The sequence below is a fragment of the Strix aluco genome, chromosome 20 (assembly GCF_031877795.1).
Source record: "Strix aluco isolate bStrAlu1 chromosome 20, bStrAlu1.hap1, whole genome shotgun sequence".
Lineage (NCBI taxonomy): Eukaryota > Metazoa > Chordata > Aves > Strigiformes > Strigidae > Strix > Strix aluco.
This window is the reverse complement of record NC_133950.1, coordinates 5202666-5226674: the sequence shown is the minus strand read 5'-3', so window position 1 is coordinate 5226674 and position 24009 is coordinate 5202666. Positions and strand designations below refer to the sequence as shown.

The window sequence follows — 24009 nt, the reverse complement described above, 5'->3', positions numbered from 1 at the left end:
CAACTTAGTGAGACAACATGAACTGGGGGATAGGAAACACCATAAATACCAACATCAAGGACAGATAGGAATATCCAAACTATCTTTTAAACACACCAATCTACTGGGCATTCCAGTGCCGCATTCTTAGAGGAGTGCTTGGGAAGAAGAGATATTTGACACCAAATAACAAAACTTAAGCAAAGCATCTTGGTACTACTAGACAAAATTTTGCTTTATATTGATTTTCACACGTACAGATTGTGATCCAGTTGTCAAAGACGTTCTGAATAACTATCAAAATCACTTCCATAAACATTTTCTAGGGGCAGTGCCTGAAACACTGCAAAATATTTCAGTCACAAGTTGTAAGAGATCTTACAAACTCATGGATTGCAGAGAAGAAAGATGTCACCAAGTGAAATGGCTGAGCCATAAGAAGAGCCAGGAGAGCAGGAAGGCGTAAACAGCAGCAGAACTAAGACCTCCAACATCAACAGCAAAGACATTCTGGTGAGCTCAGAGAAACACTGCCTCATACCAGTGCACTCTTGGCATGAAAATGTTAAAGAAGTGAAGTGTTTCTCACCTCTTTAGTAGCATGGTTCCCCACTACAGCTGCTCCATACTTGCCTTGCTTCAAGTACTGCCCATTTGTACTGGAAGACAAGCGAGATATTCAGCTGCAGAACTATCCCTGCCTCAAATTTCTCTTTACTGTTGATGAGTTTTTCTTCTTTAGAGTTCAGGTCCCTTTCCTCATGCCTAAAATGTTAGGGAGCCTTTCTTAGCTTAAATACATTACAACTTTCTTGCTTGCCCACAGATTACATGGAGTTTTGAGTTGAAGACTGCTCTTTTCACAGACCCAGTGCAAATGATGGCAGCGTCAAATGGACAGAGAATTTTACTGCTGTCACTCTATGCTCATGCCTGGGTTCTCCATGAGGGAATTTATGAGACATGAGCATCTCACAGAGTTTTAAGTTTTTTGCCTTTTAACAGTGCAAATGTCAGGCCCAGCACCCCAGGATGCAGCTCCCTGTAACAGCCAAATCCAGAATTTGCTATTTATTTGACAACTGCATAACCCAGAACTGGCACAGTAACTGAAACGTTTTTTTTGAGCAGAAACTTGAATCAACTTGTACTTTTCTACCGTGCAGACACATGCCTATAAGCAATAGTCTCTTCCCACTCATCCAAAAATATCTTCCCTCTAATGATTAGGTCTTAAGCTCCCAGAGACACAGACTCTAACAGGTCATGCAGGAAACCACCACTGCACTTACTATCGATAAGCATGAACCGCAGTGGCCACGAACACTGATGGTGCTCCTGAAGCTGCAGGGGCCACAGGAGCCTTCTGGGCTGCCTGACCTGCTGGAGAATAAAAAGCAGGAATGAATACTTGTCAGTGATACAGAACTGCCACATGCACAGGCCACTGACAATGCCACGACACATCCTTTCCCCCAGGAAAAAAATAACTCCAAAAGAGGATTAAAAAAGAAAGAGTGATGTTCCAAAGACACCAAAGGCCACCAGAGTAAACAGGTATAGGGAGGCTCTAGAGGATCATATCATTCAAGAAAAATAAGTGAATTATTTGCACTGCTGTTCTTCAGAGACCTTCAGACTCCCAGCAAGACACACACTGCAAAGTTTTTCCCCACGCTCAAGCCCAGTTACTTACCAGCTGCCATTTGACCCTTCTTAGGCTGCTTCGGTGCGGTGTACTGGAAGAATTCATTCCCATGGCTTGAGACTGTTTGATCCAAACCAAAGAGAGAGGCCAATCTAGCACTAGAAAGAGAAATAAACTGTTTTACTTTACTTTACACGGGCTTTATAGGTAATGAACACCATTAATTGCAAGTTGTATCAAATATAAAGTGTTTAGCATCACTTTAGAAATAAACAAAGGGATGCACATTAAGCAGCTCTATTCTAATTAACCATTTAATTTTGAATAAGCAGAACTTTTAGATGAAAAGGCTGGGGTAAGTGCTACAATTGTGTTTCACTTCCTCAAAAGCTACTGTAAGGAACAAATGAGGACTGAAACTACACCAAAAAAACAAGTTACTTTAAAGCATTAACTAAGACTACCCTCATATGAAGTAGCTGATTGATACAACACTGAAAAAAACTGCACGACAGCAGGGAAGTCGCCAGTCAGCACTAGACTTTTTCTTCTTGAAATGTCCAGGAAACACATTCTTCCATTAAGTCTTAAAATGACAGATACTCTCCTGTCTAAGGGCAGAAGGTTTAACGTGATATGTTTAACAAGATACGTTGTTTGCAGTTTTACTGCTTTAAGCCCATTTAAGCTCACCTACTCCTGGCATCACAGGACAAGTGAGTAATTCAAACTATGAAGCAGAATCCACAAAGGACAACACCACTGTCAGTGGATCTGCAGCATTTTACACGAGATGCTTTAAAAAAAATAACCATTTGCTAAAAAGCGAGAGGTCTAGTTTACAAGATTTGTTAAACAGAAGCTCCTTGAAGAGGGTGATGAAAGAGCACAGCTGAAATTACAACTGCTGAGGAATCTTCAAGTGGCAACAAGTTACACAATGTTAGAAGAATTGAGTGTGCTACACATTAAAACGATATCAACAAAAACTGAAAACTGCTGAACACGCTTGAAGTAGCCATCCCTGCTTAAAAATCCCCCAAACCGGCGTTTTCAAGACCTCCCACTTACACCCTATTTAAGCGAAAACCTCCGATTTCTCTCAGCCGGTCCCCTTCTCCTTCTGAAGAGCTCACGAAGAAAAACCCCGCCCGGGGCTCCAGGCAGGCGGACTCAGACCCCGGAGTCCCTGTCCCCGGGCCCGCCTGCCTCCCGCCCCGCCGGGAACACCGAGGGGCCCGCACCGACAACCAGCCCCTGCCCGGGGGCACCGGGCTGCCCCTCCGCCCCCACCGAAGCGGGACAGGAGAGGGGGGCACACACCGGGGACTAGACCCAGGCACGGAGGTCCGCTCCGCGCTCCGGGTCCGACGCCCGCGGGGGGGGTTTCGCTGATCGGAGGAGACCCCCGCCCGGCCGGCGGCAGGGCCCTGCCGGCACCGGGGAGGGCTCCGCAGGGCCCCGCAGGCCGTGGGCCCGCCCGCCGCTCACCGGGCAGCAGCGAGGCCCAGCCCCGGGCTGCGCGGCGCGGGGGGGGCAGTGGGGGGGAGTGGCGGCAGCCCCGCCCGCGCGGGGCCCGAGCCTCACCGCAAAGAGGCTTCACCGGGGCCGCTGCCCCGCGGCCTGCCCGCGCCGCCGCCCCCTCACAGCGGCGGGGAGGGGTGGCCCGGCTGTGCCCCGCCGGCCGCTCACCCGCTGGCGGGGGACAGGAAATCCGCGTCGTCCTCCTCCGCCGCCCCGAACATGGTCACGGAGCCGCCACCGCCGTCCCGCGATGTCGTAAACACGTTGCCCGGCAGCGAAGCGCTTTCCGGCCGCGGCGGGACAGGACCGGTACGGGGAGGGGAGGGGAAGGAAAGGAGGGAAGAGGAAGGGAAGGCGCGCGGGGCGGGGCTTAGCGGGCACGTCGTGGGGGCGTGGCTTGACGGGGGGCGGGGCTCACGGCGCGGGGCTGGCGGGGCAGAGGAGCCCCGGTCTCGTGGCGGTCGCCTGGTGAGTGACGTACCGGATCAGGGTGGCCTCGCGCCCCCCCCGCCCCCCGCGCCTGAGCGGGCCCGCGGCCGCCGCCGCCGCCGCCTCCCGGATGCCCTTGGCGGGCCGCGGGGGCCTCGGGCCGGGCGTGAGGCGGCCGGGGCGGCCTGTCAGCGGCGGGGTCACCGCGGGGGTACCTGAGGGGACAGGCAGCCCCAGGCCGGCCCGCGGCCTAGGGGAGCAGCGGGCCTCGGCGGCGCCTTTCCCGGGCAGCGCGGCAGGGGAGCCCGGTGATCGTGCGGGAAGCACCCCCGCAGCGGCTCCCCGGCAGGGGCTCCCGGTGGAGCCGCCGGCCTGGCTTTGCGAGCGGGAGCGTGTTTGCTCCCAAGGTGACGGCTGCGCGCCCTGGGTCGCCATGGGCCGCCCTTGCGGTGGAGATGCCCCGAGGGGAAGCCGTCACCCCTCAGGGGCTCGTGGCCGGCCTGTCTCCAGGGGGTGGTTTGGCTTTGCCAAAGGGTGGTTTCATTGCTCTGCTTGTGCCGCTTGGTAGTGACCCTGCAGACCTAGATATTAGGAAGGATTTCTTTGCAGAAGGGGTTGTTGGGCGTTGGAATGGGCTGCCCAGGGCAGGGGGGGAGTCCCCATCCCTGGAGGGGTTGAAGAGTCGGGTTGACCCAGCGCTGAGGGATCTGGTGGGGTTGGGAACGGTCAGTGTGAGGTTCATGGTTGGACTGGAGGAGCTTCAAGGTCTTTTCCAACCGAGGTGATTATGTGACCTGTGGTAGGCTCTCGCAGCAGGAAGGTTAGAGACACACGGGTGCTGGCAGGCTCCAGATTTGGTTCTCCTACTTCTCAGTTACCAAGAGGCAACAACTGCTGTGTAACACCCTTTCTTCTTAGCATCAGAAGAGTATATTGGTTTTAAAAACATCTGAGCTGGCCCTCGTTAAGCAATTTTCTATCTTTGCCTTGTAGCTTGAGAAATATGTGCCTTTTGTTGCTTTTTTCTCCTCGAGAAGCTGGTATCTCTAGGTGCTTTGTGAGACCCGCTGCCTTGTCTTTATTCAGGACTTCAGAACCAGATGATGTTGAAATGCAGCAAAACCAACTGCAGGGGAGAGCAAAATGGTAATAAGGGTTGAATAACTTCCTGGCTTTGAGTATACTCTGGCACTGACTGGAAATTTGTAATAATAGCTATTTTTAGGATGTTTGAGTCTGAGCACAAAGTTGCCAGGTCTGTTTTAGTGCTGTGTTTGCAGTAATTTGGGTGTTTTGTTGCAGTGAGAATGCAACATGATTGGGATATCAGTGATTTCAGTTGTAAAGGGAAAAGACTAGGGGTAATATTAAGTAGCTTTTTTATTGTGGAATGTGTGATTATTTTAGAATGAAACCTGCATGGGGTCAGAAGCCTTGTTTCTGTTAATAAAACCTACGCACACACATGATAATTATACAATAATTTGATGTAAATTCCTAATGGGAGCAGATTGTTCCTATCTTGATGTGGCAGGTGGACATTAACTTCAAATAGGAGGTGTGGTTCCTGTGTTGGGTAGATGAAGAGATAGTTTGTTGCTTTGCCTCCTTCCCTATTTCTATCAAGTGGGCAGTTAAGATAGATTTTTGGTTTTTTTAAATGGTGAAGACCTGTATGGCTAAGTCCTAGTGTTGCACTTGAGTTTAGGGTTTTTTTAGGTACGGGTAATGTTATGCCTGTACCCAACTTTTTTCTTTTTTTTTAGGACAAAGTTTAACTTGGAAGCAAAAACATAACTGTTCTGGTACAATCAAGGATTCCCATCCTGTGAACAACGTTTTAGCTGAGAACCTGATGTGCTTTCCCACACTGGGACCAGTGCTGGCAAGTCTTAATGCCAGTGAAGTGGGTAGGTAGCTCGGAGTACAGACTGTGGCACTATGGCAAGCATCACGTCTAAGCCCTGTCTTAGCCACTTGTCATTTTTTTTATTTAAGCTTTGTTCATAGCCCTCTCCTGCATTTGAGTTTGCAGCAGGCTTGTGGCTCCACATGAGTTCCCAGTCACAGACCAATTTTTCCCATTTGTGCTCAAATTCCAAGCTTCAGAATGCTTAGTAGTATGGCATTTTGTGCAAAGGTGGATTAAACTCTCTTTGCAAGTATTTATTAAATTCACTTTTAATGCGTTTGATCTTAACTTGCCTCTGCTTGACCCTGAGGTAAATAAAGGTTTTGCAGTATTTTTCATGAGTAACAATATGTGATGTATAGGGTAAGTTAGTGTTCAATTTAATGGTCCCAATTCATATAACTGATGATGTAATATTTCCTGAGGCTTTCACCAAGCTTTGGATCATGCATTACTTTTTTTCCATCCTTCATTAAAAAGGGGACACTGGAAGTGATGTGTAAATATTGCTATTTACATGCATGTTGGCTTCATAACTGTGAACATGGTGAAGCTGACTGGGACTGCCCTGCTGCACAGTACAAAATTGAAGTGATGCTTTTTGCTACAAAGGCAAATATTTTTGGAGTAAGCAGGTTTTTTCTTCTTCTACTCCCCCACTGTCACTGAAAAAAAAAAAGATTGAAAAGAATAAAACTAGCAGGAGTTGCAGGTTCCCACACAACTTTGTACTGAGGACTGAGAAATTTTGTATGGCTGTTTTCTACTGAGATTTTGCTGCTTGTTGGAAGTTACAGAGAATTATTTTAATTTCGTATGAGATTTCTAATCTAGAGCAGTTTTTTAACTAGGCTGAGAATTAGAATAATTTCTGCCAGTAGAGAGGAGGAATTAAATAAGCTTTCCAATAAGCTTTGTGCATGTTTGCTTTTTTGTGTTGTAAAGGTATAGTCCCTGCCACTTACTCTGACTTGCAATGGTGCAAGGACAAGAACGTTAGAAGGTTTGTGGTTTTTTTTCTTCCTTTTTAGAAAAGAGGTTTGGGAGGATTCTTCTCTCACCCCTTTACAGTGTAACTTCAAGTTTTAGATTAGTGAGACACTCTATCCCCAAACAAAAGCTTAATGCTTGAGAAGGGGAGGCGCTGAGAATACTGATTTTTAACAGTCTTCTAGTGCAAGTAGATGAGATCTACCGTGTTCACACAGTGAGTTTTGAGTCAGGGCACTAAGGAGCTTCCTTTCAGCTATCTTGGTTTCCAATCAGACATTAGGTCAGAGAGAAGACAGAACTTTTTGTTCTTTGAACTAAAATGTAATATTTTCTCCTTTCCTTTTTGGTTTCTGTATTTTCTGTAAAGATCCCTCTACCCAACAGGAAGATTTCATGCCTCTGCAGACCTGCCTTCTCCACACTTGGCCGAAGGTCACCCTGAAAGCAGTAATCTGCATCAGAATTTTGTGAAGTTGAGCTGAAGCAAATTGCCAGCATGAACTTCTCTGAAAGTCTGCCAGGAAATCACTGGGAGTCTTGGCAATTTTTTCTTAGGGAAAGATGAAAAAGACTCAGTCTGGTTTATGTTGCTTTTCTCTGGGAAATCCAATCTTAGTTAATCTACTCCATTGCCTTTTGTTTCAATCTAATTTTCTGGAAATGTTCCCAATCAAGTCCCAGGGGACTCGAGACCAATGATTTTTCATTAACCTTTTTTTCAGCTGGAAGCTGGAATCTGCTAATGTAGAAAATAATGAGACTAGTTATTGTAAACAAATTAAACTCTTATTTTGCTGCACTACAAAGTAACTTTATAAAGCCTTTCATTTGCTGGTCCTGGAATTAGACTTTTCTGATTTAGAAGCCAACCTAGAAGCAGGAGGCTGTGATGAAATATCTCCTTTTTGTCCTTCCTTCTCTGTTTCTGCAATCTTTAATGTCATCTTCCCAATGTAGGTTTTGCAATGTCTTTTATTCCCTCTGGCTCACCAATTCATATCTGCAAGGGTCCTGTTGGTTTCCAGTGGCACTTGAAGAACCGTGATTGCTAGCTAGAACAATTGCTTGTGTGGAAAATATTTTAAACTTTTCTTTTTGTTCTTTCACTCCGCATGTATATCATATTAGAAAATCTGACAGTCGTTGTACCAGGGATGTGAATGTCATTTATAATCTGTTTAAAAAGTTGTACATGCATATAATCTGTTCACTCTAATGTTTATCTAAATTAATATAGCAGACCATGGTAGCTCTAGATCACAGGCCAAAAATGTTGGAAGTGATTAAGCATCTTCTATTCTCACTGGATGCTCAGCACATCCTGGTATCAAGCCTGAGAAGCTGGGGGAAAACTAGGAAAAGAATACAGCTGTTCTGCCATGAAACTAACAGCGAGTGCACCAAGTCCTGAGACTTCGTGAGAGCTACTTCACTTTAACAAAGCCTCTGTTCCCACACATGCTCATTTGTTATCAAGGATTCATATCTCATTCTGCTGATGAAGGTTTATGAGCTTGGAATATGAGCTTTGTGATATATTTAGCTGATCTTTTGGCTAACCTGGATAAGAGAAATTCTGACAGTCTTCACTTTTTTTTTCTTTTTTCCACACTTAATGCGTCTCTTCTTAGGGGAATGAGTGTGTGCAGTAAATACACTTTCAGGCTTTTTTTCACATTGGAGATAATATAATTGGACTCGGATCTGTAGGATTAAAAAGTACTTTCAGGTCACCTCCAAAGTGCAGTGCACTTCCTGAGCTTACAAGCTAATGCCTGTTAGCCAACTGGCTAGCCTGCTCCTTTGTGAGCTTGGAAAAGCAGCTACTTGAAAGGCGTATGGCTTCAGCCTCCCTGTGGAGATGCTCGTCCCTGTGACCCAACCTGCTCCTTGTCTGATTTCTTTCACATGGTGAATGCACTCTGTATGGGAGAATCAGAGCAGCTCTGGAGCAGCTCTGTGCTGTCCTGGTGCAGGCTGAGCACCTGGCCTCAGCGCTGTGCAGCTCAGCAGCTCCCTGCAGCTCCTGGTTGGGCTCCTCCATATTTTCTGGATGGAGGCTGCACTGAGAGCCAGGGATCTGATTAATCGGTTGCTCCCTCAGGTAACTTTTCCTGTTCTGAAAGGCATTGTACTAAATAGACTTGATAACGTATTGTCACAGCTTGACTGCATTTTCCAGCTTGCATCCTTTACTTGGGAAAGAAAAACACTAACAAACATGGAGCAGACTCAAAGCCAGTGCTCCCAGCAGGCAGGCGATCCCAGTTCATTCTCCTGCAGCCCTCGGGAAGCGAGCGCAGCGGCTGCCGTCAGTGCAGCGCCCCGTGGGAGGCAGCCAGATACCGTGTGCATTTCCGATATGGTTAAGTCAACCCTCGTACATCAAAGTGATAAGGGAAGTAGAAGCACAAGCTCCCGAGGAACACACCCAGCCTTGGAATACTGTGGAAGTGAAATGCAGCCAGCGTTGGTCTGGTTTTCTCAGTTGTCTTTTTTATGGTTCCCTTGTTTGTCTGATCGCCTGGTCTAATGGATTTGACAAGAGACTGAGTCATGATTTCTGGGTTCTCTGCCAGGAGAGTTTTATACAAATCAAGTTACCATTGGCTTTGGTGCCCTTCATTAACTTATCCCAAGACGTTATCTCACAAGAACCTTAATGTTTAAGGTGCCATCAGGTGAGACTGAAGTATGCTGGAGCAGTATGTTACAGGTAGTGTGAAACTGAAGCCTAAACAATTTAAAAGAAGGATAGTTGGGAGTTTTACAGCTGCCGTTGTGTTCCTGCAACAGGTTTGGTTGTACATGAAGAGCTGTTTTTGTGCTACTGTCTTCATACAAAGCATAAACAGAGAAGTGTCGGTAGGATATCCTGCTATATGGATAGTAAAGCCTAATAGACTTTATTCTGACTGTTTTGCTTCTTTGGTAAGATATATAGTTTAAAAACCTTTTCTCAGCAGCATGACTTTCCTTAATTCCTTAAGTAAGCTGAATTCCTTAAGTAAAGCCCTCCAGTACCTCACAATAGTAAGATCACGTGCACTGTTTGCCAGTTGATCCCTTTTTGTGTAACTCTTGCTTTTGATCTTGCTTGAAACCACTGCCTCTACAATAAGGACACTTGTATCGCAGAGCACAGTACAACTATACTTCTTGCACTTTTTCTCCTTTGTCACATTTTCCATAACAATTGCTGACACCAGCTTTGCGATCAGAGAGGTCAGTGAGCCAGCTACCCCAACAGGATTTGTCTTGTACATATTGTTGAAGAATTTCTGCACGATTTGTATCTGCCTTGTTACTTCTTACTGCTCCCCCAAGCTCCTAAAAACTGTCCTATAGCTTTGAAAACATCACTTTTTTTCATTATGGGGTAGATACTAAAAGAAACTAAGCTTGCTTTGTTACAGCATCCAAAAGTAAGCAGAACACTAATTTTTCTGTCAGAGAAATTAATGTTTGAAATGTGTTTTGTGTTTGAAAGTAATCTCTGCAACACATTTAATCTGGTCAGGGAGTTCTAAAATCTCTTTGCATCTTTGCAAAGATCTCATGAGGAAGACTCAGGAGTTACTTTCACTGTTACATGGATCTTTATGTGAGCATCCCAGTCCTTGGTCTGGTCCTAACATGATTGACTTATGCCTTCAGTGGGCTGCATAGTCCGAGCAGTAAATATTTATCTTGGGTCATACGAAATCTTTGGCTGTAACAATAGGGATTGTCAATATTTTGTGAGGGATGGTTTCACCATGAGTAGAATGTAGCAGAAATCCCCATTACTTCAGCCCTTACCCCTGTTTTGCACAGTTAGGAGAAGCTGCATGTAGATATCTCCCACTGACCGTATTGCAAGTAATGGGTCTGGTTTGAAATAGGCTGCAGGTCGAGCAATAAATAGGCTTAAAATGGAGTAAAAGTGATCATAGCTAAATCTGAGCAGTAGTTAATGATTAGCCTTTGATATAGATAATGATATGCGTTCTGCTTGTCAGCATTATCTGAAAGTTTAGAAACTTTGATCCGTCTCAGACTTGTTGCCTGTTTGGAGAAGGCTGCTCTCCTGAAGTCAGTAGATGGAAAACCTGTCTCTGGAATAGTAAGTACTCAGCTTTTTTTAGCTCTGAATCATTTCTGCTCTGGATTAACAACTCTGTGGCAGTCCAAGGGTTTGAAAGCTAGATGAAAAAGGCAGCGTTCGAAGCTTTTTCCCAGAGTGGTTTATTGTCACTCATAACTAAAATAAAAAATTTGTTGATCGCTATTTGTTCTAGCTTTCCATGCCCTAGAGGTAGTCCTATCAGAAGAGCATCATGAGGCCAAGGCTCTTCCAAAGACAAGTTCCTTCCCAGAGAATGGCTTCATTTCATTGCCCTTTCCCTCTTCTTAATATCCCAGGAAATCTCCTACCTTGCTGAGTTGAGTGAGGTGGGACTGTATTTTTGCATTTCCAAAAGCGAAAATGTAGAGGTGCTCTGTTCTGTGGACTAGGACTATGAATTTGTTCTCCAGACTCTTACAAGTATTTGCATTACTACCTGGAAGCTATTTATATATCACATGTTCCGTCCTCTTGCTGCTATCCAAGATCACGGAGCAAGAGTAGAAAAGTGCCTCTGGTGATGTATAATTTGGTGTTAACCATCTGCAGAAACAGAGATCGACTTTCTGGGCATAATTAAAACCAGAGTGGAATGGATTTTGCTGATGATGACCTGTGTTCTACCTTGCATTTTGCTCAGAAACAGCTTCGGGCTTCTCAAAACAACAGGTGTTTTGAACAATTGAAGCACAAAAGAGTTTGATTCTTGGTTGTGGTAGAACAAGCTTTTGTTTTGAGGGAGAGTCATAGATGGTGATGCAGAATTATTTGAACACGCATTCATTTCCCTTCTGCAAGCAGGGAAAGCATAAGTATTCTTCTAAAAGTCAGTCTTGCGAACTATTAGGTCTTTAGTGAAAAGCCTACATTTAAAAGGTGACCCTGACACGCCAGAACAGGAATTGGAAGTCCCAGCGTATTCCCATAGGAGCTGACATCAACAACGCGCGGCTATTGCGGCAACGTCTGGCACAGGCTGGAACGTGACAGCTCCAGGGAAGGTGAATGGTTGAGTGGCCACCTTAAAGTGCTGCGTCTGCACATGGACACACATCTAAGGAGTAATTATAGACAAACAACTACTTAAATCTGAAAAGAAATGAGTGAAATGTGCTCCTGGGATTGTTATTCAAGGAAGCTTTCACATGTGGAAGCAGATGCACAATGAAAGTGTTTCTCTGTGATGTGGCAGTACTGGACCTGGAATAATGTATATGAATTGCTTAAACCAATGTCCCATATCATGTGTGTGGAATGGATTCCTAAAACTTAGTTAACAAGAAGTTCTGGAGGGTGGTTTTCTTCTCCAGATTCTCAAAACATACCTGAAAACCTGTTCAGAACTTGTACAAATGTTCCCTTTTCTGGGCTAAGTCTGGTTATGATGTTGAAAAACAGCCAGAGGGGAAAAATGAGCTTATTTTCCACAAGTGCAGGTTTGTGTAAATGGCTAGGTTGTTATCAGCTGATCCATTAATTTAAAATTATCTTTGTTACCACCGCAGTGCAGTGCCTCAGGCATTGCCCGAGTTCACTGGAGAATATTTCTCTGCCAAAGGATTCACAGCATGTTGAAGAACAGGAGCTTTTTAGTTCAACTACAGGATCTGTATCTGGGTCCATAAATGATGGCCTTGCTCTCCAGAGCACAGAGCAGCTCCTCACCATCTCTGCAAGAACCGATAAGTCCTTGATGTGTACAGTTATCAAACTGCATGTGCAGTCGTCGTGTTCAGGGAGTAGCAGGGCGCTGATTGGGCAGCCTGCTCCAGCCGAGCCTGCTCGGGATGATCTCAGGAGGTCTCTTAAACTTCAACGGTTCTGTGACTTAACCACAAGTCTTCCTGCGGTGACATGTGGAACAAGGGCAAGTAGGGTAAGATCTAGAAATCTTCTGTGAGTCTTTGAATCATCCGTGTTGATGGACTTTAGGCTCTGTTTTACAAGGCCTGTAATAAACTGATGCCATCCTTTTTTATTACCCTCAGTATTAGTTTTATCTACATGAGACAAAGGTATTTATGATGTTGCTATAGATAGCATCTGTAATCTTGCACCTGTATTAAAGGCCAGGTAATGCACTTTTAGGGCACATTGAGTCACATGGCATTTTTGCAGCTGAGGAAATTTTTGCTGGCTTACTTGGGAATGCACTTGCTGACTCCTGGTTTCATTTTGTGTCTCCTGAGATTATTTTACAGTCTTACAGGGCTTAAGGCTAGAAGGCACCATTTTAAATTGATCTGGTCAGAGCTGTTTATACTGTTTAGCCTGGTTTGTGTCCTTCCCACTTCAGCAAACCATGTAGTAATGGTTTATCAGGTATTAACTTGCAAGTAGTACCTTGTCTCTCATCCTGACATATCTAGCGTTCCTGACAGAGGGAATGCTTCTGCACATGGCCACTGAATGGTCACAAACAATAATACAACTCCTTACCCTCTGGACAGAGACACTCTTTTTGTGAGACAGGCTGGCTCCTTTTCAGACATACCAATGGTGCAAGTGGCGTGAACCTGCAGGAATCTGGATGATGAATTAGTGAACATAATGGCGAACCTTGTGCACAAAAGGTTTTTTTTCATTTTAAGATTTAAGTTTTCCCTTAATTTAAAAAAAGTCTATTGTAGGTAGAAGAATGCATGCTAGAAGCTGTTCTTGATTAGGGCGTATAAAATAGGAAGAGAAGTTCTTCGCTAGGCCTGGGTTTTCTAAGGCAGCAGAAGTTATCTACAATACGGTTCCAAATATTTTTTTTTTTTTTTAGATTAAAAAGTTTTTGAAGAGTATTGCAAGGCTCAGGACTCTGTCCCACTTGTTCCTCAGCATACGGTGAGGCAGCAGGGTGTTTCCTGCTCTCTGACCATATGGATCACATCTCCCTGGTCGCCATTCTTGTGCTCAGTTGTGTAATGTCTCTGCAGAAACCACCACAGAGGATAAGAAAGTCTCTATTTATTCAAGAAGTTACATAATCTTGGAAAATACAGGTCACATGGCACTTCTTTTCTGTCTCCTCTTCCTGCTGCTGTCCTGTTTCTCTCCATGGGTAAGGAGGAGGGTTAGGTAGCTCTCTTCTGCTGACAAGCGAGCACTAAAGCGGTTTTCAGTGGGAGGGTCCTTGCATTTCTGGCCATGCATGGTAAGCAGACTGCACTCAGCTCTTCTGGCATCCCAGGGAAGCCTGTTAAGCCACTGGGATTTAAGCCATTCTGCCTTATCTCTGCTTAAACACAGCATGGTCCCTGGGGGGAAGGGGAGGCCTTCAGGTTTCTCCTCTCTGGATGCCAAATACTGTTTTTTTGGTGATGTGGGTTGTGCCATGGGTAAGTATTACTGTGTTACTGTTTCATACCCTTGATGATCTGAGGAAGAGAGATGAAGCTACGATAAAGTGGCCTGCCAGACTGCGGTCCTGGGGTAATTGCTTCAGAAGTCTTTGACATGCCCAGGGAGTGCTGAAGAGGTTCTTCTGTAGATGCCTCCTGGGAATTGCCTTTGATGGAAACTTGTTAGTACTAGCTCTGAATTCATGCTGGCGTTGGCTATAAGGAATTTTGGTGTCTGACATGCTTTTGTAGGAGCCCTTTAGCCTGGATGTTTTATAAAGAAATTGTAACGTAGCATCCTCTGTCAGTTTTGGCATCTCTAATGCCATCCTTCCTCTCCGGATGAGTGCTTGAGTCATCTTTTGTATGTCATCTTCTCTGCTTTGGGAGCTGTGGGACTGGCATTCACTCCTCAGCTCCTGCATGTTCTGAGGTGCCCCAATTCTGTTGCTCTCCAGAAATTTCTGTGCTGTTGGGTGTCAGAAAAGGGTCTGCTTCATCAGGCTAGACAGAAAGGAGAACAATAAACAGTGCAGAGCAAGGATCCCGAAGGCTAGTGGTGAAAGAAATAGAGAAGTGAAAACAGGGAGGGGGGAAATACCGCACACGTAGAGAACGGAAGAAATTGTGCTTGTGATGGGCTTGAGCATGGCAAGTTGTTTCTTCTGAGTGCAAAAGCCACAGGCCTGCTGCAGAACTGATCTGCTTTGGCTTTGACACCTGGTATGACACTTGCATGACCTTGTTTTCCGTGCCCAGTGAGAAGAGCTGGCTGGAGGTGGGTGCTATTCTGTTGTAGCTGGAGCAGCAACATGAAAAAGGGGACAGTTTTGTGACTTGGAGATGAACAGGCAAACTCTGAACTATTGAAGAGATCCTAACCACCTTTTAATTGGTATCGTCTTTGTCAGCGTTTGAGTTCACTGTCTGCTGATGTAGCATCTCACCTTTCTGAATACTGACTATAATGTCCATTGGTGTTTGTTAGCAGTAAAAAAAACAACTTGTGGTTGACATGTCTGTTCCTGGCCTTCTGCTTCTGGTCAGCGGGTGGGTGGCTCTGGGCCAGGTGAGCCATGCTTTGTTCCCTGAACTGCACTTTTGCTCAGTTTATAATAGTCTCTCTGACTGGGATTGTCAAAGACGGCCAAGGGTGGAATATGCTCAGATCCTTTGAAAGTGCCCCACTGGGAACTGCAGGTTCCTTTGGGTTCACTCAGGTTGAAAGTACTCATGTGTTATCAGGATGGTAGCAAGTTATTGCTGGTGTAGTAGAATACTTCAGATCATGTCATTTATGACATCAGTTTTTCCAGAACTTGCTTGCTGTGTCCTGCCTGGCTGTCCTTTGTGTGGATAAGAGCTGTGCACACACAGTTCACCAACCATTCTCAGCCTCATGACAGCTTTTAGCATCTGTCCATCACTGAAAAATAACTCCCTTGAGCCACACTTCTGCAACAGATGTGCGCTCAGCAATGCTGCAAAACAGACAGACACTAGGCTGCAGTTTGCAAGCCTGTACCCTGTGGTGAATAGGAGCTGCCAGATCCAATTCCAGCATCATTCCTTGTATCGTGCCTTTCCTACCCTTGTGCATTTGTCAGGTCAAGGACTGTGTTGTATTTACAACGACGTGAAAATGATCTAGTCACATGTACAGATGCCATATTCTGAGCTCAAAATCCTATTGTGCCCCTTCAAAAACATTTTAACTTTTAGCACTCTATAGGGGATGGTAAGAAGCAGCTTGTTGCTGCGGTGCTGAAGGGATGGTGTTACTGTCTCACATCCTGTCAAGAGTGGGGCAGCCTGGAGAGCATGTGTAGGTGGTGACCCCGAGATTTGTCCCAGTGGTTGGAGGTGTGGATGGGTCTCTAAGATTGCAGTTCTTCTGTCAATAATGTTCACTACTCTGCATGGGAATGTGTCCAGGATTCTCTTGTAGATGAGGGGAGTTTCTACTGATTGCTGTGCTGATGTAGTCCCCCCTGCACTGCTGACCTAGACTTTGTGAGAAAAAGACAAACCAAGAAGTGACAGCATTGGTTCTGTCACCTCTTGGTAAAGGTTGATGTGGTCGTTGTGGAAGTAATCCTGTTCTGCTGAGGCAAGGATTGAGAGGTGGCCAGCACAAGTGGCGGGTAGGGTAGGGTAGGATCGGATAGTTAAGTTGGAAGGGATGTACAACAGTCATCTAGTCTTAACTGCCAGCTTGTAGCTTGATTGGGAGTTTGGGACCCTCTCTGAGATAGTAGAGGATCACTCTTGGATCTCGATGCAAAGCTTTGTGTGCGTTCCACGTGGTTGAACCTGGGCTGTGTCAGACTTCTCTAGCAGAAATGAGGTTACAGCCAGGAGAGCGTTGGCAAGGACTCTGCAGTTTTGCTGTGCTTCTCAGGACTATCCTGCATTTATTGCTTTTCCATCTCCTGCAGTTTCAGAATGGCTGAGCAAAAAGCTTGTCAGGAGAGGAGTCTGTTGCTCTGCCTACCTAAATCACCATTATTTTCTCCATCTCTACACATCTGTTGCCAGCATTTCTCAGCCTTTCCTCCACTGTTATCAGTCTTACAGTCTTCGGTGTTCTGCTCTGCAGGGTTGTTTTCTGCTGCCTTTCACTTCATTGGGCCTGTTAGTAATGACATGGGCTGGCATGATGCTTCGCTTCATGAAGTTCAGTGCATTGTCCTGTAAAGAACAGTCTGTCCTTAGTTGTTTTGGGTTCTTTTTCTTGTTCAAAGATTTCAGAGATTTCCTGAGGAGTCTGCAGAAGTTGCAAGATGAGGAATGACCATCCCCTTCTAGGGAAGCAGATCAAGCAGGGTCTCTAACAGAAGGTGACCAGACAAGTTTGCTATGAAAATAAACTCCATCAAAGGGACGTGATTGTGGCCATGCTGAGAGGAAGAGCTCTGGCCCCTCCTCTAGTAATGGGGATTGTGCTAAGTGAATGCGACCCGCTTTGCCTTAGTTGTATAGCTGAGTGTTGCTTTGGTTCAAAGCAAAGGACAGGACCTTCAGGGTTGAACCCTTTTTCAACTTTATCAACTTCTTTTATTCTTCATCTTAATTAAAAGCTGGTTAACGTATATAACTGCGCCGAGCTGCCAAATAGTGTTGTGTAACTCCAGGAAGCCTGTGTGAGCCAGCACTTCAACTGGAATTCATAGTCGGAAATTGGACCACTTCTTTCTTTCTTTTTTTTCTTTTTTTTTTTTTTGCCATGTCCATGAGTGCTATGCGATAGTTACATGCAGAGGGTGCAGCCTGTCTCTTGGGGACAGAGGAGCCCTATAGTGAGAGGGACAAGCATGTATTGGTACAAGTGGGAAATGTGGGAAAGAAAAGGATTCGGTAAGAATAAAATGAGCAAACGGTGGCAGTGGTTTGCAGCTCAGATGAGTGTGAGAAAAAAGCAAAATGACTCCACTTGGCAGGGCTCTCTTGTGATCTTTGCAAAGACCCAGAGGCCCCCCCATGAGTTCCCCTGGGCACTGAGGAAGTGGCATGTACTCGCAGAGCATGATTATTGGCCCCAGCCGTGTGATCTGCAGAGAACCTGAACTGAACCCTGGCTTAATCCTTCACCCCCAAACCTCCCTGCATGGATGGCAAGAGACTTTGCTTCACACTCTCGTGGGTTAGTCTGGAGAAGAGGAGGCTGAGGGGAGACCTCATCGCCCTCTACAGCTGTCTGAAAGGAGGGTGCAGAGAGCTGGGCATGAGCCTCTTTAACCAAGTAACAAGCGATAGGACAAGAGGGAATGGCCTCAAGTTGCGCCAAGGAAGGTTTAGACTAGATGTCAGGAAGTATTTCTTTACAGAACGGGTTATTAGGCAGTGGAATGGATTGCCCAGGGAGGTGGTGGAGTCCCCATCCCTGGAGGTGTTTAAGAGTAGGGTCGACACAGCGCTGAGAGATATGGTGTAGATGGGAACTGGCAGTGCTAGGTTAATGGTTGGACTAGATGATCTTCAAGGTCCTTTCCAACCTAGTTGATTCTGTGATTCTGTGATTCTCCCCATATTCTGCCTTTAGGGTTTGTCAGGGTCTATCTCAGCTGTGACATGGCTCATGAACAACAGAGCATTTCTGATATGCCTTGTTCTCTGCCGTCACCTTCAGCATCCACGACTGCTGCAATGGTTCCAGCCTGGGATCCTTGATGGAGCTGATGACAGAGGATCAGTTCTCCTCCATGGATTTCTCCCTTCATGAAAAACTAACAGCCCTGTAGGTTATTTTTAAAATCCCATTCTTCTGCTTGCATTATGCATGATAGCTGCTGAAGAGCTGGTCTCTACATGCTACCAGCTTGACTGTGTCTCCCTTCTAACATCCCTGCTGACAGCTTCCATCTCTGCATGTCACAGTCTGCCCAGACATTGTCCCCTTTCGAAGCTGAACACAAGATGTTGTCTGTAGCCCTGCTCAGCTCTTTTTTTTGCCCATCATTCCCCATTCCCTGCACTCTACCCTCTGGCTACTCAAGCTGGACATCTTTCAGAGTACCTTCCTTCTTTCAAAAGCTTCTGAAACCCATCTGTATAAATAGCTCAGCTGTATCTCTTCCACTTACAGGTGGAGAGGGAGAATGTGCCCTCTGTCACACACTGTTTTTCTGCTTGACTCCGCTGATCTGGGCTGAATCGATTTGCGAGCTTCTCTGGTCATGGACAAAACCCAGGAAATACAAACTAATGCAGCCTAACAACCTAACTCTCCAAATGTATTGAAGCTCCTCTCCCAAGCCATTCCCTTCCCTTTCTTGCTCTTTATCCAAACCCCTTCTTAGTGTGTTGAGCTTTTAGGAAGCCTTAAACTTCTGGTAAAAGCTTTTGATTGGGACTCTAAGGTGGTGACGCAGTACCAGGCAAAGACACGCCGTTCTTCTGTGACCTTGCAAACTTCCCTTAAATTCTTAATATAGCACTAAGAGCTCCTTCTTCAGGAGTTGTGCAAGGGAAAAACAGAGGTGTGCAACTACGAGGTGTGCTGGGTACAGCACAGTCCTTCCTTTTGTGTCTGAGTTCCAGCCTGAGGTTGCAGAAGCTGCTTGGGAGAGCTCCAAGGGGAATTCTGGCATTGGAGAGCAGCAGTGTGTATCTGTAAAACACATTATATTACATTACTGAGGAATGATCTATTTTTTTTCCATATCTTTAAAGTGTGTCTCTATAGCTTGACCCAGGAAGGCTTTGGCTGCCATTGCTGGATACTCCTACAGATAGAATTGGTCTGTCCCTCAGCTGTGTCTTTAAGCAGCTCCGGAGCTAAGCCTGGGATCCTGGAGGAATCACAGCAAGTCCACCCCTTTGGAAAGGAAGCAGTTAAAGTTGTCAAGTTTGCCAGGAAATTGAGTAAACTGGAAGCAGTGCTTAAGTCTCATGATGGCTAGCTCAGACCATTCAGTGGAGACCACAGTTAGAGCCAGTGAACAGTGCCGTAGTGTCTGCAGACTCCCTGCTTCCCCTCCCATCTCCATTTACAGCACTTTAAAAAAAAAAAAAAAAAAAGATTGGGCGTGAGACCACAAGCTCAGAGCCAGTGGAGCTCAAATAGTCTGCCAGCTGGACTTCTGTAAGTAGAGCACTGATAACTTTTGGTTGCCTTTTTCATGACTCATGTGGTTTATATGTAGCATTCCTTTGTGTCATGCAGGACTGAGACATACGTGATGTGCAAGCAAGAGATCTTTGCCTTTCCAACTTGCTATTTTTAATCTTTTTTCCTTTGGATTTCTCTCAGGAGCTTTCATTTTAATTCTTAGTAAACCTTACCAGGTCTTCTACAGGGGAAGAGAGGGACCTTCTCTCTCAACCTCAAGAGCGTTGTTGGAGAGACCCTACGTAAGAATCACTCCAGCTCTGTTGAGACAGAAGTTTGGAGGCTTCCGTGCAGGAGGCAGCCCCGTCGGCATGGCTGGCGTGCTTGCTCCTGCTGCGCACTGGGCCACTGCAGCCAGCACCGTCTCTGTTGAATGAGTAACTAGTGTAAAGGAGGCTGAAGAGGTGCTTTTTAAGGCTCTGGTCCTTTCGGGCAGAGCCACTGGAATTAGTTTTATTTCTTGCTTTTTTAGAACTGGCGTGGGAAAGATGAGGCACTGTTTTGAAAAGAAGAGTTTGCTGCTCTAATGGACATTGATTTAGGGCTCCGCTGTTAATCCTGTTAGACTTCTGATTTGGAAAGGGGCTTCATTCCTTTTGAATGTGACTTTAAGGAGCTCTGTTTGCACACCATGTTTCATACCGAGCTAATTTGTAAAGTACTTTCTGGGAGCTCAGCAGATCCTTCCCATAGTCTGTCCTGTTTCTGCACGTCCTGTGTTTCTGCATTAAAAGCTGTATCTCCCTTGGATGTCTGGAAGGCTGTTTGCCACAGGAAGAACTGTGATTTACTGTGGAGTGTTGGGACTCTGGATTAACAGGGCAGAAACAATAGATTGGGAAACTGTGGTGGAGGTTATGTATGATGGCAGTCATTTTATGGCAGAGACTTGCTTGAGAAGACTGTTTTGTGTTTGGCATCTCACCAGGTCCAGCTCGTTTACCTGCTGTAAACCTGCTGTAAACCCACTGTTGCCAGTACACAACAGAAACCTACCGTTCCTCCCTTTCTCTGTGCCCTGGAGTTGTGAACGTGGCTTCCTTGTATGTGTGAGATGAAGCAGCACTAGTTAAATGTTGGTAGAGGGTAAAAGCAAGTCCTAATGCTTAACTTGAGCTAACAGTTTGTTGTCACATCCTGCTCCTGGCTGCACATCTCCCGGCCCCAGCTTGGTTTGCTGAGCTGCCAAGGTGGCATTGCAGCAGAGGGACACAAACCTCTACCTGACCAGAGCCCACCTATGTGCTGAGGGCAGCCCTGCTCCAAGACCATGACTTAAAGTACGAGTCCTGTGTGTAGCTCTGAGTCTTGCTGTTTTCCTTACGAATTTGAGGGGTCATGAAATGGAGGCTGTGGCTCCGCTGACCTGGGGTGAGGTACTAAGAGGGAAAGAAACAAGCCCTGGAGAGAATTTCCTCATTCCTCTCTCCTGTCCCACCCAGTTTGTTTTCTTATGAGGTAGGCTACAGCAGAGTACAAAAAAAATCCTTGTGTGTGTGTGTCCCTTGGATGCATCGAGGCAGGTGCACCCTGAGGTCTGTGCCCTTTAGCTGTGCAAATGCTTCAAAATACCTGAGCCTGCTGCAGCCACAGTCTGTTCCAGATCCCCTCACCAGGGCGTGCTCAGGAATCCACTCCAGTGCCTCCCTTTCTGTGCAAACAGCAGTCGAGAGATCAAGTCACCCATTCAGACAAAAATACCTGCTGCTGAACTGCTGGGTTTGTACAAGACTAAACCTATTTAAAGAATTTGTGATAATAGAAACTTACGTGTGTGGATTTTTTTCCTCCAGGTATGGAGTCAGACTTACTAAAAACAGCGCCCTTCTCCATGTCAGCTCCATGTCAGTCAGCTCGTCTCTTAAGAGTCTGCGCAAGCAAACCAGAGATTTACAGCTTCAGATATTACACAGCCATTAACCTGTTGCTGCTGCTGCCCTAGGTACTGGTTTTTACCCCAAGGCGTAGGTAGAGACCTCCTAAGTTGTAACTCAGAGTCTGATTGTTCTGGGGTGTTCCACTGGAAGCGATTTACTTTTAAACAGAAATTTATCCTCGTGTTGGTAACACAAAAGACAGTTGAAGTGGCTCAGTCTACATTCTTCTTACGCTACTTAATATCCCATTCTTTTCAGGATCTCATAAAATATCTTTCAGTGTTGGGTAACTGCAGTAGGGGGTTGGATTTGGCGTTGGAGCACTAGTATAGCAGGGTAGGAAGGAGCTACATGGGTGAGCATCAAGCATGCTCTTGGTAACCTGTACTGAGACCCTGCCCATCCCTGCAGCCGCTTGGGAATACTTGACCTTGTTGTTTGTTAATACACAGTAAATACCTAGAGAACACACCCCCTGTTTCTCCCTTTTTGAAGACCAGTGATGATAAATTAGTGAGAAGTGGGACACAACCCAACCACGAAGAGAGTTTTTAATCTGGTAAACATCCAGGGCTTGTGGAGCATATGGAGTCTGCAGAGTTTGGCGGGAGCATGAAATCCTAAAATGAATAAATAATCAAATTGTACAGTAGTCACTAGCAAAAACGTTGCATCCAAAGCAAAAGCGATGCCAACTGAAAAAAGAAGAGGGAGGAGATGAGATTTTGGCTGGGTGAGAGGGGAGGTTCCTACATTACTTCTTTCCTCTTGCAGCACACTGATCTTTGATCCCGTGGTGCAAAGCACTTCGGCTGTTCTTCCTTCCCTGCTGCAAAAGATGATTTGAAGTTTGTGTGTCTTGGCAGAGGATTCTTTCCTTTCCCAAGTGTTTGTATTTTGGAACATCAGTTCTAGTGCTTCAACATTTCATTTCTGGAACAGTATCATCTTCAAAGCTATGCTGTATGAAAATACACCATTCTGCAGATAGCCTTTGGTGATGCTTTTCTGGTCAGGTGAGCTGCTTCTTGCATTGGTCTCTGTTTTTTCCTCCCCCTGAACATTTTTCTGGTCTTAATATTTAAGCACAAATTGGGGGCAGAGTGAGCTAAAAAATACTAGCAGAAATATGGACAAGGGGTACATTCTGCTTTTAGCCAGTGCCACTCAGATTATATTACAAGTTAACTTTCCAGGGGAGTTATGGTGAAGTTTTTCTAATGCAATAGGAGATTGGCTACAAACTTCATCTGCACAGAGATGCAGAAAATACCTGAGCTGTGTATTGCTGGTGTAGCTTGTGCCAGCTGACTTGGGTGCATACAGGTGCTTCCTTACATTATTGAATTTCAGTGTTTGCAGGGTGTATTAATTCTTTCTCTTCACCACCACTGCTGACTTTGATTCCTTATCTTCCCCAAATCTTTAACTTCTCTCATTGTTCTTTTTAACTCCAAATCCTTTTGAGATCACCCCGGTCACTGCTGCACTGACAGTTGTGTTCTGGGCCACCTGTGATTCCTGCCCAGCTGTGTCATACGGTCACTGTCACACACCAGCTCTACCATCAGCTGCTTGCCATTTGGGGTTTTGTTTGCTAGTGCTGCTTCCAGTTTAGAGATCTCTTCTAGAGTTTCATTTTCCCTTTCCAAGCTAAATGTATTCATAGCTATCTGTTCAAACACCATACTGTCTTTTAGCTTAAAAAGCTTTTTTTTTCCCAGTTGTAAACACTCCTGATGATTTATCTGGAAGGAAGTACATCTCTCTTTTTTTTTTTTTAAACTTAACTTTGATAAAGTGTCTGTACTTTTTTATTTCACTTGGTTTTACCCGAGTGCTGGACTAGACCGGGAGGGTACGCAATATTCCAGACAGGGTCCAGCACAACAGTGTCAGTACTTACTTATGCTTAGTGGTATCTCACCTGGACTACGCTAGGGTTGCCTTTGCCTGGCTCTGTCACACTGACAGATGCTGTTGTTTCAGGACTGACTGGTATTCCCAAGTTGTTTCCTGTTGCTGTTCCCACCTGGTGACTTTTCATTTCACATCAGAAATTGCCCCTCGTTCCATCCAAGTTGTGCTGGGGATGTGCAGAGTGCGGAAGCCATGTCCACATCTAGCCACAAGGTGTATTTTTATTTTAACACAGCGTGTCCAGACATACCTGATTTGCAGTAACCAGATTAGGGATTTGGACTGGCAGCCTTTTGAGTGTGTCTCTCACTGTGTGTAATGTGATTAGAGGGGAGATGTGACAATGTAAAACTCATGGAAATGAAATTGGTTTGCCTGTGGCCATTGCAGACCTTTGCCTGGTAATAGGTCTTGTATCACCTAACATAATTTCTTTGTTAAACATGTTCCCAATAAAATGCATAACTGTCAATTAAGAGAAATATTGTAACCTGATCCTTTAGTATATGCAATTTAAAATGGGGCTTGAGATATTTTTGCCTCTTGCATGCCTGCAATTGAGAAGAGGCTTGGGTTTTTAGCTCTTACAGATAAGAAATGTTCATTTATGCTGAGCACTTGTCCCCATGTGCTACCTCAATCAGATTAGGGTGCCTTTCTGGCAAGAATGTTTAGGATG

General features: G+C 45.5%; 2 protein-coding genes across 21 annotated transcripts in view; one reads left to right on the top strand and one right to left on the bottom strand.

Annotated features, from left to right (window-relative positions):
* FKBP15 (FKBP prolyl isomerase family member 15) overlaps window positions 1-3439 on the bottom strand; it is a 28054-nt gene extending 24615 nt beyond the window's left edge. For 4 of the 8 annotated variants that reach the window (XR_012625874.1, XM_074846541.1, XM_074846544.1 and 1 more), the window contains exons 1-4: window positions 3320-3439; window positions 1676-1785; window positions 1272-1362; window positions 569-638 (exon numbers count right to left, since the gene is read on the bottom strand). Coding sequence is in view for 7 of the 8 variants with exons in the window: in XM_074846541.1 (XP_074702642.1) it covers window positions 569-638; window positions 1272-1362; window positions 1676-1785; window positions 3320-3372 (324 nt within the window). In the remaining variant the exon portion in view is untranslated. Of the gene's footprint in view, window positions 1-568; window positions 639-1271; window positions 1363-1675; window positions 1786-3214 lie in introns of all 8 variants that reach the window. The other 4 variants (XM_074846542.1, XM_074846548.1, XM_074846545.1 and 1 more) reach the window with 2 other exon arrangements.
* SLC31A1 (solute carrier family 31 member 1) overlaps window positions 3342-24009 on the top strand; it is a 28552-nt gene continuing 7884 nt past the window's right edge. The window contains exons 1-4 of one of the 13 annotated variants that reach the window (XM_074846557.1): window positions 3795-4726; window positions 5347-5490; window positions 18052-18159; window positions 21327-21475. Coding sequence is in view for 8 of the 13 variants with exons in the window: in XM_074846549.1 (XP_074702650.1) it covers window positions 3371-3460 (90 nt within the window). In the remaining 5 variants the exon portion in view is untranslated. Of the gene's footprint in view, window positions 3461-3562; window positions 3620-3794; window positions 4727-4762; window positions 5491-18051; window positions 18160-18274; window positions 19507-21326; window positions 21476-23213; window positions 23544-24009 lie in introns of those variants that run through there. The other 12 variants (XM_074846552.1, XM_074846553.1, XM_074846555.1 and 9 more) reach the window with 12 other exon arrangements.